The 12,521-nt window shown below is 42.7% G+C and overlaps 1 protein-coding gene across 1 annotated transcript; it reads right to left on the bottom strand.

Moving 5' to 3' along the window:
- Nucleotides 1–358: 358 nt before the first annotated feature.
- Pnn (pinin, desmosome associated protein) lies at nucleotides 359–8,167 on the bottom strand. The gene is made up of 9 exons (XM_021179451.3): nucleotides 7,973–8,167; nucleotides 7,231–7,302; nucleotides 6,717–6,785; nucleotides 6,283–6,355; nucleotides 6,085–6,179; nucleotides 5,887–5,962; nucleotides 3,913–4,068; nucleotides 3,692–3,830; nucleotides 359–2,794 (listed from the first exon to the last, which is right to left on the bottom strand). The coding sequence occupies exons 1-9, from the start codon at nucleotides 8,083–8,085 to the stop codon at nucleotides 1,407–1,409; spliced, it is 2,181 nt and encodes a 726-aa protein (XP_021035110.1). The 5' UTR covers nucleotides 8,086–8,167; the 3' UTR covers nucleotides 359–1,406.
- Between the last annotated feature and the right edge of the window lie 4,354 nt (nucleotides 8,168–12,521).

The following is a 12,521-nucleotide window of genomic DNA, read 5'->3' as shown; positions in this document are numbered from 1 at the left end:
AGTCAGTCCTTTACCAATCTGTTTCATTGCATAGCACAAGGCCAAAGCATCTTGCCAAGTATAAGTCGTTGGTTAAGCCCGTCTTGGTGTCAGCATGCTTTTGGATGTAGGTGGTTCACTTAATCCAAGAAAAGGATTTTTAAAAATAATTCTTTTCACATTTGCTTTAACACATGAGTGGTTCAGACACAAAACTAAATGAAGATATTTGTTCATTTTTCACTTAAACCATTTACTTATAGACAATATACTGAATATTTCATGTCAGGCTAAAACTACAATGTTAAAATAGCCACTGTCATTTAAATGCTCTCATATGCATCAAAACTTTAATACAAGTACTAATTTTAAACAGTCACAAGTCTAAGTCACATTTATTTGCACATATATAGTAATGGGCAACAGATACTCCAGGTCCATACAAATTTATAAACAACAAAGTTAATAATCACTTGGTACACTTGTGTGTTAACTTGTTTACATATTCAAGTCTAGATGAACCGCCTTCACTGGGTAAACTTCCATACAATTCTTCCTTAAACAAAAACTCTTGACAACACAGATTGGCATGTTTCAGTTATAGCCAACAGAAAAGACAAGACCACAAATTCAAAAACCAAGTTTAGAAGAGATTTTTACCCGACCCCCACCACCCAGGAGGTGATAACTATAACAGATTACACACTATGTTGTTATCACACAAGTAGCTGAGAGGACAAGAGAATGTTGTTCTATAATCGTGAAGTGACAACCAAATCGTACGGTTTAAGTTATCTACCAACTGAATGGTTTTAATGAAAAACAGAAAAATGCTTAAGATTAAAAACTGTAAGATAGGAAATAATTAAATGTTTTAAAAGAACTATTCCCTGTCAAAGCTGTAAAAACCTGGCAACTGTTTTCAGGCAAATCAAAGTGACGAAACCTTCAAAAACATCCTAATCATGCTCAGTGTCTTGTGACAAAAACTGAAGATGATATAAAGATATTTATTATACAAGTGTCAACAAGGACATCCCAAAAATAATGAAAGATGCATATTTATTTCTACAAAAGCAATGTATGATACAGAACATAAGGAACAATTTAAAGATTTACCTATTAAAATATACAGATTCTGACTGAAGAGTAATAGGGTAGTTAAAAAAGATGACAAAGGATGTTAATCTTTTTTTATTATTATAATTTTTACATATTTTGGAACCTCACATAATTTTGATAAATAACTCTTACAAAATTATGCAAAAAGTACAAGAATGTCTGGTAAACAAACAGTCTGTATTTTCCAAAAAGAATTTTTACAACATGCAATTCTTAAGGCAGCATCCTCTTTACAAGGTAATCCTTTTACTCATCAAGACATCTTCTGCTGCAAAGAATAGGCTAAGCAAGCCTGGCTTCTTCCATTAACGCCTTTTGTCTTTCCTGTCTGATTTTCGGTCTCTTTCACTTCTTGAAGATCTTTTGCCTGATCGACTACTCTCTGATATAGACCTTTTTCTGTCAGAGCGGGAATTCTTATCCTTTGATCCTTTTGTATCTCTACTACTACCACCTTTTGAAGACTTGTGACTTCTTTCTAGTCCTGAAGTATCCCTTCGCTTCCGGTCCACGCTCCTTCTGTGCTTCCTATCTCGGTTATGTCCTCGGCCCCTACTGCGACTCCTACTCTCACTGCTACTGCTAGTGCTGCTGCTGCTGTCTCTGCTGCTGCTCCCACTCGTGCTGGAGCTGCTACTGGAGCTGCTTCGACTACTGCTGCTGCCACTGCTGGAGCTGCTCCCGCTGCTGCTACTAGTAGAGCTGCTACTGGAACTACTGCTGCTGCTGCTCCGACTTCTACTCTTGCTTGTTTTATTCCTTGCTCGCCCCCTGCTCCTGCTCCTAGTCTTATTCTTGCTTTTGTTTTCTGAATGTATTGTCAAGACTGGCTCTACAGACACCTCAGGGAGTTTTATAGACTCTAGAGGAAAATCCTTCCGCTCAGGTAGTAGATTCCCTTGCTCCTGAATAACCTGAGGTGGAGGCTGCAAAACAGCTAATGGCAATGTCTCAGGCTGACAGAGAGGCTGGGACTGGAGTACAGGTTGGGGCTGGGAGTGGGGCTGAGAATGGGGCTGGCTCTGGGGCAGGGGCTGAGGTGGGGGCTGAGGCTGAGCCACAGGCTCAGGTTGGGGCTCAGGTTCTTTCTCTTCTTTTTCCTCTTTCTCCTCAGACTCCTTTTCCACTTCCTGAGAATTAATATTCTCTTTTCCAGGAGAAAGAGATTTACATTCTTTATCTGGCTCAACATCAAATTCCATCTCTGGCTCCAATTCTTTGCTAGTTTCATTTTCTGAAGGTTCTATGCTTTCAACTTGATTAGTTTCCATTACTTCCTGCTCAGCAATTACGTGTTTGACACTTTCCACCATCTCTAGCACATCCATCACTTCTTCTGGCTGACTATCCTGCTGCTTCTCACCTTCTCTTACCTCAGTCTCCTCCTCAGTCTTAACCTCCATTTCCTGCTTTGGTTCCTCCTCCTCCTGTTCTTTCTCTGCATCACTATGAACTATACCTGCTTCCTTCTCCTCTTCCTCTCCTGCCTCCTCTATTTCTACATCATTGTGCTGATTACCTGTCTCCTCCAACTCTTCCTCTCGCTGAGCCACCTTACCCTCTTCTTGTTCCGCCTTCTGTTCTTCATTACGCACCACCTGATGCTCTTTTTCCTTCATTGATTGTCTTCTAGGCCTAGCCTCCATTTTATTTATTTGTTCTGCAAATTCGATGCGTCTACCTTCAAATAAAGCTAAACAACAACAAAAAAAAAGTTTACATGTGTAAAGTTTATGACAGTTAAAAAAGTATAAAATAACAATTTTATACCAGGTCAAAAATAGTCACTGTCAACTAAGCATCTTTTTGTACCTCTAGGTTTTGCTTTGGTTTGTTTTAGGGTCGGGGAGTATGTTGAGAACTAAATGCAAATATCCACAAGACACCTACAGACCTGGGGATTCTACTCACACAAACCTGGACAAACACCTGAGCGACACCAGGGATACCTCTGCTGCTGAGCTTTTTGCTAGGTGAAGCTTAACACAACCCCGTTAAAGCAGAACCACTATTTAGTTAACTTTTCTGTTCCCAGGCACAGCAAAATGTCCAATCACCAGTGTCTAGCCCTCTATGTGAATATCTGATATGGACTTATGTTTGTTTTGCCTTATTTCCTTATCACTCTTCTGTGTCTGCTTGGATTGTAAAACACAAAAATCTTTAAAAAGAAAAAGTCTTTTTTTTTTTTTTAAAGATTTAATTATTTACTTTATGTGAGTACACTGTCACTGTCCTCAGACACATCAGAAGAGGGCATCAGATCCCATTACAGATGGTTGTGAGCCACCATATGATTGCTGGGAATTGAACTCAGGACCTTTGGAAGAGCAGTCAGTGCTCTTAACTGCTGAGCCATCTCTCCAGCCCCAAAACACAAAGATCCTACATGAAGTCTTTACTACCTATAAAATGAGTTTCAGGTTAAACTCAACTACCCAGAAAATACCCCTGAACCCTGACACCACTATCAATTTCAGAATATCACAAAAAAATCCAAAACTAAACTATTAAATTATTTCTTAAAAACGGGCATATGTGAACGTATAGTCTTACCACTAAGAAACATCAATGGACCTCACATACGTACCATTCATCTTTCTCTGTGACTCTTCTATTAGCTTTTGGGTAGCTGGACACATTCTTCCAGGAATATAGAACAAATGGGGCTTTGTCTTGGTCCTTATATACTTAATTATCTTGGCATTATGTTCATTCCATTCTTCTTGCTAAAGAAAAGGTAAAAAGGTGAACATGAACAATTTGTAAACATGAACAATTACCTAACTTCATAGGGAAAACCCTGCTTACCAGCTGCGCAAGCTCAACCTTCTGCTCTAGAAGCCGCAGTTCCGTCTGTTTAGCACGTCTCTCCTCAAACAGTTCTCGCCTCTCATTTTCAACCTGCTTTCTCTCTTCTTCAGCCTGAACTTCAAGTTTTTGTTCAATTTCTTGGCGTCTTTTTTGCTAAAAGTAAGTAATCTTTTTCAGTATAAGACAACCAGGGTTCATTTAGTTTCAATTACAATAAAGGCCACTCACATCTTGCTTACTTGAAACTTAAATTTTGCTATGTAAATTTACTCATACACTTTCATCACTTTTCTTCCCATTTAATTTCAACTTTGTATTTGGGTCTGATTGCAATCTGTGTTTTGGGAAATAGTGACTGTGGCATTTTCCCACAAATATCTAAATTTTAAAGTCACTAGTCAGAGCAATCATAAAAGCTTCCTTAATACAATTTAACCTAGGTTTTCAAGATGGCTCACTGTATTAGGCCTTTGCTGAGCTCTAGGAATCCATCTGTCTCCACCTTACCAACATACAAGTGCCTACTACCACTTCTAGGTTTCATGGGTTCTGGGGATGGAACTCAGCTCCCTCATATGTGCATGGTAGGCATTTTACTGAAAACACTATAATATATGCAGAGCTTCAACTACTCTTTCTAAATAACAGGATGTGACTGAAGTTTTCATCTGTTTTTCTTAAATAGACTCTCATGCAGCTCATGCTGGCCTCTGACTATGTAGCCAAGGCAGGCCTTGTCAGCCTTTTGCTCCTAAATATTACATATGAGCAACAGCTAGCTTTTGAGACAGTCTTGCTGGGTAGACCAGGTTAGCCTCAGCTATTACACTTCTGAGATTATATGCATATACTACCACACCTTGTAGAAGTCCTAATTCAGCAAGTAATTAGTTGCATTTCCCTCTCTCTATTAAGAAAAGGTTTTCTTCAAACATGAGCTACACATCAGAGGCATCTCAGCAGTTCAGAGCACATACTGATCTATCATGAGAACAGAGTTTGGATCTAATAATAACCATGTTAGCAGCCTGGCTAATCAAACACACATAACTCTTAACTCCAAGAAACCAGACACCCTCTTCTCACTCCTTGGGCACAAACATGTGTGCATGTGTCCTTGCTGTCACACACACATTAAAAATAATAAAAAAATGTGCTTGTGATTTTTTTTTGTTGTGGTTGAGACAGGGTCTCCCTATGTTTCACCAGGTCTCACTACACATCCCAGGCAGACCAGGAACTCTTGGTTCCTCGGATCCTGGCCTTCTGAGTGCTGAGATCTATAGGCATTCATCATCACAACTGTTTGTGTAGTCATTTCATATTCTCAAACTGAATGCTCATATAATTTATTACCTTCCCACTCTAGCTGAATCAGAATTTCCCTACAGAAGCAGCTCCACAGAGACAAATCTATAGCTGTACTGAAATAGAAGTTTATAGAAGCAAAATTAAATACACTGTAAGGGGCAGCCTTTTGCTTCCAGAGTGGTATGGATAGCCTTTGGGTGTATAATAAAATTCAATTACAACTCTTGAGCAGGACCAATGTATGTAATTCCAGGATGTAGGAGTGGGAGCCAGGAAGACCAATTGTTCAAGCCTGGACATCATGAGGCCCTATTCCAAGAAGATATATTCCAGAGCCAGTATGATGGCTCAACAGGGAAGGTAAATACTATCAAAGCCTGATAATCTGAGCTCAACCCCCCAAACTCACACCTTGGGGTGGTTTTTCAAGCTGTTCTCTGACAACCTCTCCATACACACACACACAAATGTAATTAAAAAAAAAAAAAATCCAAGCCAGGCGTGGTGGTGCAAGCATGCCTTTAATCCCGGCACCCAGAAGCAAAGAAGGCAGGCAGGTCTCTGTTGAGTCATCCTTACCTGCACTGTATAACATTAATCTCCTATTTGGTAATGAGTAAATGAGGCAAAGCAAGGAAGAAAAAAAAAAGGCACCAATACCCGTTCAGTAGCAACAGTAGATTCTTGTTTAAATTTCTGAAGAGTGCCCATCAACAAGCCAAATATTCGTCGGTTCCTAAGAAACATAAGAGGAAAATCAACGTCGGCATGCCCTTGCCGTAAGAGGTCCTGTAAGCAAGCATCTGCCTGAGTGTGAGCCTTCGATCCCCTCCCCTGATGTGCTGAGCAGGTAGGTACCTTTGCTTCCCCTTCTCATCCATGTTTTGATCCTGGATGAGGTCTCTGCGCGTGCGTTCTTTGGAGGTAGCTACAACGGAAGATTGCAGTGCTGGCTGTAAGAGAGAAGAAAAGATCAGTGATTTCCTGTACTGGGCTATCATGCTTTTCAAAGCACAGTAAGAATTGTGCTCATCCTCTAATATTTAATTTCAATACCTTTTTAACATCATCGTCTTCTGGGTCGCTCTCCTGGCGTGATTCTCTTCTTGTCCGACGCTCCCCACCCAGCCTAGCACAGGAAAAAGAATCGAAATGACCACTACAGAATCAAATGCATAATCAATCAAAGGTGAATGGGTGTTCAAATACTCATCTCCAGAAGGCACATTCTACTGAGTTTACATCTCATTTACCACTTTCTTATGGGGGGGGGGGGGGTGCTCCAAACCAAACTTTGCTCTCTTATCATACCCAAATGTTTCTTGGTGTTTTTCAAAGTACAAAACAGAACGTGTTACTTCTTCCAATCCCACTGAGTTTTGTAAACTGGGCTAGCCCAGTTCAAATAAATCTCAATGACACAGAAATATCTGTAGTGTCCTAGAAAACAAGGTGCATACTGACTCTCCAGGCGTCTTTTGAAAGCATACCTACTGACTGCCCCTTCCAGGTCTCTTTGTTTGGCTGGGGGTCCTCCTCCACTATCTGAGAATCCACGCCTGCAATGAGAAACATCCAACCTAAAGCTCGAGAAACATTAGCAGAAACTGGTATTTCCAGTCGGCTAGAGAATTTAGTTGATTTCATAAAGAAGAAAAACACAAGTGAAGCAAACTTCAGCAAACAATTACATGGACAACACCCTACCACCAATTACATTCTCAGATGTCAAAAGCCTTTACAGAACTTAAAAACAGTTAAGTTTATATGAAACTGTTCTCCCCCTTACCCTACCCCCCAGACAGGGCTTCTCTGTACAGCCCTGGCTGTCCTGGAACTCACTTTGTAACTTTGTATACCAGGCTGGCCTTGAATTCAGAAATCCGCCTGCCTCTGCCTCCCAAGTGAAGTGCGTATGAAACTGTTCTAAGTAATATTCTCCAACCTCTACTTTTGCAATACATTTATTGGAAACAAGGCAGTTAACATCTAGAAAGACCTTACCTTAGCAATAAGCTACCTCGTCCTCTACCTCCACCAGGACCAGAAAGGGCCAGCAATCTGGCTTGGATGGGCCTAAAAGAGAATTATACTCAGTGTAAAAGTCCTATGCAGACATATGAGAGGGCTTCATATACTTCCACACACTAAGGTACACACTACGTAGAAATGAACACAAATAATTCTAAAATGACCGTTTCAGATCCACTTCTTCGAAACCAAAAATTAAAATCCTCTTTCTTGCTTCCCCAAGACCACCGTTACGAAAATATATGTATCTCGAGACTGCTACATATTAATAAGGCTGGGTCAGGTCCTATCTGCCAACCTCAAGGGAAGGACACGCAAGCCAGCAGGAAGAGGTAGCCACTGCTTCCTCCCGGGGGTCTCCAACTTGACAAGGGTTCGGAGCCGCAGAAGTGGAAAGGCTTTGTACTGCAGTTCCGGGCCTGCAGCGCCAAGGGCGGGAAGCCGAGGTCTTGGCCTTCCCGGGGGCGCGGAAACCACGCCGGGCAGCCGGGCAGCCGGGCTCGCCTTCCTTCCATTAGCAAGCACTTGCACCCAGTGCTCTAGGCGCAGGCATGGCGTCTCCCCGCCTAGCCGAGCAGAGGGCTCGCCCGCCGCCCGGGAAACGGGCCCCTTGACCCCAGTCGGCCCACAAGCGGCCGGCTGCCCTCTGTCCCCGGTGCGCCCGGCCCCGAGGGCCCGGCCCTCGCCAACCTCTGGGGTTCCGTCCGATCCGTACCTCACATCATTCGGGTCCCGCCCGGTGAGCTTGCGGATATTCTCGTCCACATTCTTGAGGCTCTCTTTGGCCTTCTCTAGCTGCTCCTGCAAAGCTCTCACGGCGACCGCCATCTTCTTTCTGCAGCAGGCTTCGCGACCGCTCTCCAGGCCGCGCAGCGCCGCACCGCGCCCGCCGCTCCACGCGGAAGGACTGACAGCCCGCCCCAGCCAATGATCGCGAGCTTCTTCTCCGGCCTCGACCACCCGAGGACCGGAAGGGGAAGAAGCTTATCGATCCGTGATTCTGGACCAATGAGAGGCCGGCAAGTCACTCAGCTCCTCCCCTCGCCGCCTGCGGTGGTTGCGCTCCGCTGCTTGCGCAGAGCGGGGAGGGATTACGTCGGTGTGATAGATCCAATCTCGGGGGTCTGCAAAGGCATCCTCTTAAACTTGACATGTCGCTGACTTCATAGTGCTCCTAAACTCTTCCCATGGGACGGAAGAGACTATACATCCCTTTTTTCCTTCCCCAAGAGGTTTGATTAAAAGGGCATGGCAAATAATGGCTGTTGCGCATGCCCAGAGTGCAGGGAGGCGCAGGCTGCCTTCCATTAGTGAACTGAATCGCCAGGAGTCTTCATCCTAACAGCTAATAGTTATTGTGGACACTGAGAATCGCTTTGCGTGCCTTAGGGAGACAGGCAGGCGGATTTCTGAGTTCGAGGCCAGTCTGGTCTATAAAGTGAGTTCCAGGATAGCCAGGGCTATACAGAGAAACCCTGTCTCGAAAAACCAAAAACAAACAAACAAAACAAACAAACAAACAAAAAAAAAAACTAGAAACTTGAATGAGATGGTGCTTAATGATAAGGAAATTGAGGCTGCTGCGGATCTAGGTCCAACAGGTCGTCAGATCTCGATGAAGAGGCACTTTATACTCTGATCCTGAGCAAAGTTGTTTCCAGCAGGGCCTAAAGCCTGCTGGTATAATAGAGGGTCTGGGGAAGTTGCCAGTGTTTTCCTGTGTGTATTTTCTGGATTCCACTTTGCCCTACCTACAATGCCAATATGGACGCTGGTTTTGTACTTGACATAGAGGTACACGTTTTAGTTCAGAAAAATGTTACACAAATGCAAAGGTCAAATCCTTACAAGTTTGCTCCCTGAAAAGGAACAAGAGTTTTTGTTTTGTTTTTAGTAACAGTAACTTGGTCTTACCCTGTATGCTATTTGTGTGGAGGCTTATAACTGGATAGGTGAGGAAGAATTTCATTATCTTATGAATGTTAACAGCACCTGTTATCTACAAAACGAATACCACGACAGCCAAGGATACACAGAAAAACCCAGTCTTGAACAAAACCAAAACCAAAAAGAAGAAGTGGGGGAGGAGGAGGAAGAGGAGGAGGAGGAGAAGGAAGAGGAGAGGAGGAGAAAAGAAGAAGAAGAAGAAGAAGAAGAGAAAAGTCAGGTGGTAACATGCCTTTTAATCCCAGCACTTGAAAGTCGGAGGCAGGTGGATTAGCCTGGTTTACAGAGCTAGTTCCAGGAAAGCCAGAGAATCCTGTCTGGAAATACTCCCCCTCAGAGAGAAAGGTGGGGAGGGGGAGAGGGAGAGAGAGAAAGGGAGAAAAGGAGAGGATCACAGGCAATATCTTTGAAGAAGCTTGAGAGTATATAGCATATTAGCAGGAAACAATATAGAAAACAAAGATTTTTCTTTTATAAAAAGCAATTAAGTCTAAAAATTATTTAATTCTAATTGTAAACAAGGTCTCACTGAGTTATCTCTATATATAAAAGATAGGATCTTTTAAATTTTACTATTATTTTGCATGTATGGGTATTTTGCCCTCATGTATGTCTGTGCAACTACATGCATGTGTGCATGATGCCCTTAGAGACCAGAAGTGGGGGTGGGGTCACTGGAACTGGAGTTACAGACAAGCTTAGTGTTGATGCTGGGAACTGAACCCAGGTGTTCCCCTCCCATCTATTTATATATTTATAATACATATCACACACAGACACACACACACAGAGTCTTAGGATTTCTATTCCTGTGAAGAGACACCATGACCATGGCCACTCTTGTAAAACTTTAACTTGAGGCTGGCTTACAGTTTCAGAGGTTTAGTCTATTATTGTCATAGTGGGAAGCATGGCAGCGTGTAGGCAGACATGGTGCTGTAGAATTTCTATGTCTGGATCCCCCAGCAAGCAGCAGGAAGTTAAAATCCACTGGGCCTACTTTGAGCATCTGAGACCTCGCAGCCTGGCTCCACAGTGACACAAATACTCTAATAAGGTCATACTTCCTGAGCACCAAGTTTCAAACACATGAGTCTATGGGGACCACACACACACACACACACACACACACACACACACACACTCAGGAATAAAATAAATGTTGGCATTGGAGAGATGACCCAGTGGTTAATCTAACTGGCTGTTTTCCAAGAGGACCTGGGTGATGGCTTACAACCATCTATAGCTCCAGTCTAGGGAACCTGATAACCTCTTCTTGCTTTCATGGCAACCAGACACACGAAGAGTACATATATACACATGCAGGTGAAATACTCATGCACATAAAAATAATTAAAAATAAATATTTTAAAAAGATTATGAAACTCCTCCAGGCTGCTGTGAGTGATCGTGGGTCTGTGCCTTATATCTGTCCCTTCACTGCTGAAAGTCTCTGCTTTTGTTCCCCAGGTGCTGCAAGTCCACACCCATACCAGCATGTGTGGCATTTAGGTGGAATGTTTAGGTTTGCTTTATGTGACGAATGACATAAATGAATTTAAATATTAGAAGGGATTATTAGGAAAACAAACAAACCCATGTAGTAGTAGTTTTAAACAACAATGATTCCAAGTTCCTTGGAGAGATGTGCCTAGGCAGATTATGTCCTTTAAAGTTTATCCTCCTTCTCTTTCTTTCTTCCCTTCCTTCCTTCCTTCCTTCCTTCCTTCCTTCCTTCCTTCCTTCCTTCCTCCCTCCCTCCCTCCCTCCCTCCCTCCCTCTCTCTCTCTCTCTCTCTCTCTCTCTTTCTTTCTTTCTTTCTTTCATTACCATTGAGGAAGCTAGGATAGGAGGTCCTATAGCAACCTACAGAATAAAGGATATTTCTTACTTCTGTAGCCTTTAGAGCAGTGGTTCTCAACCTTCCACGGGGGTTGCCTAAGACTATTGGAAAACACAGATATTTACATTACAATTTATAACAGTAGCAAAATAATTTTATGGTTGGAGGTTCCCACAGCATGAAGAACTGTACTTAAGGGTTATATCATTAAGAAGGTTGAGAACCAGTGCTTTAGAGGGGAGTGGTCCCTGAGCTTAGCATTTTAATGATGGTACTAAATAGAATATAGGGCCACAACTCAGGTTGCCCAGGACTGGAGCATCAGTGAGCCGGTCCTATTCTTCTGCTCTACTGTGGGGCTTCTACACGCTATGAGCTTCAGGAAGGTACTAGGTAGAAGGTAAGGCGAGGCTGATCCGCTCCGCTCAGGTAGCATCAGTGATCCAACGTTAGCTACTTTTCTTATTCTGGAAAGAAAATACCTGTCAAGAGCAACTGAAGGAAAGGGTCGGGCTGGTGAGATGGCTCAGCAGGTAAGAGCACCTGACTGCTCTTCCAAAGGTCCTTAGTTCAAATCCCAGCAACCACATGGTGGCTCACAACCATCTGTAACAAGATCTGACTCCCTCTTCTGGTGTGTCTGAAGACAGCTACAGTGTACATTATATGTAATAAATAAATAAATCTTTTTTTTTTTTAAAAAAAGAAAGGGTCATTTTGGCACACAGTTTGAGAACACAATCCACCATGGCGGTGAAGACATGCTGGTAAGATCCTAAGGTGGCTGGTCCTGTTGCAGCCACAGTCGGGAAGCAGATAGGAACAAGTGCTCAGCTCACATTTTCTTTTTTATTCAATTTAGAACCCCAGCCCTTAACAGTGTAAGCCACATTTAGAGTGGATCTTCCCCACTTCAGTTTTCCCAATCTGGAAACCCACAGACAAGTCCAGAGGTTTGCCCACTAAGTGATTTTAGATTCTGTCAAACTGATATTAACCAAGACACTATTATAATTATAGAACTGTCATCTAAAAATTCCTTTGAGATAATGTAACATTAGGTTATTGTAACCAATTTGAGAAAACTAATGTTAGTAGGGGAGACAGTGAAAGAATTGGAAGAAATACCTATTTCATGAATTACTGAGAAAAGAACTAACTAATCACATAGCTTCCAGAGTAGTGACCCTTGTAGTACTAAGAGTCCAAAGCAGAAGGAACAGTAGAAGCCCTGAGTATAACACCAATGTAGGATGGACCTCAAAACTAAAACCAACCAACCAGCCAAACACAAACGGACTAATCTGTCTGAGCAACACCAACATATTTGCTTAGCATGTTGGAGGCCCCATGACCACACAAAAGTAAAGGACAACGCAGTGGTGTACATCTGTAATTCTAGAATTTAGGAGTTGGAGGTAGAGGGGTCATGAATTCAGGACTGGCCCTGATACAGGGCGTGTTATAACGAAGC

Source organism: Mus caroli, unplaced genomic scaffold, assembly GCF_978045245.1.
Source record: "Mus caroli unplaced genomic scaffold, Mus_caroli_1 scaffold_14, whole genome shotgun sequence".
NCBI lineage: Eukaryota > Metazoa > Chordata > Mammalia > Rodentia > Muridae > Mus > Mus caroli.
Note: the sequence above shows the minus strand (reverse complement) of the source record. Positions and strands in the feature narration are given on the sequence as shown.

What these genes read in the sequence shown, in the direction of transcription:
- Pnn (XM_021179451.3), bottom strand. Translation starts at nt 8,085, where the DNA reads ATGGCGGTCGCCGTGAGAGCTTTGCAGGAGCAGCTAGAGAAGGCCAAA. An exon ending in CGAGGTAGCTTATTGCTAAG is followed by an intron (nt 6,786 to 7,230) that starts GTAAGGTCTTTC and finishes TTCTCATTGCAG; the next exon opens with GCGTGGATTCTCAGATAGTG. An exon ending in AAGACGATGATGTTAAAAAG is followed by an intron (nt 6,180 to 6,282) that starts GTATTGAAATTA and finishes TCTCTCTTACAG; the next exon opens with CCAGCACTGCAATCTTCCGT.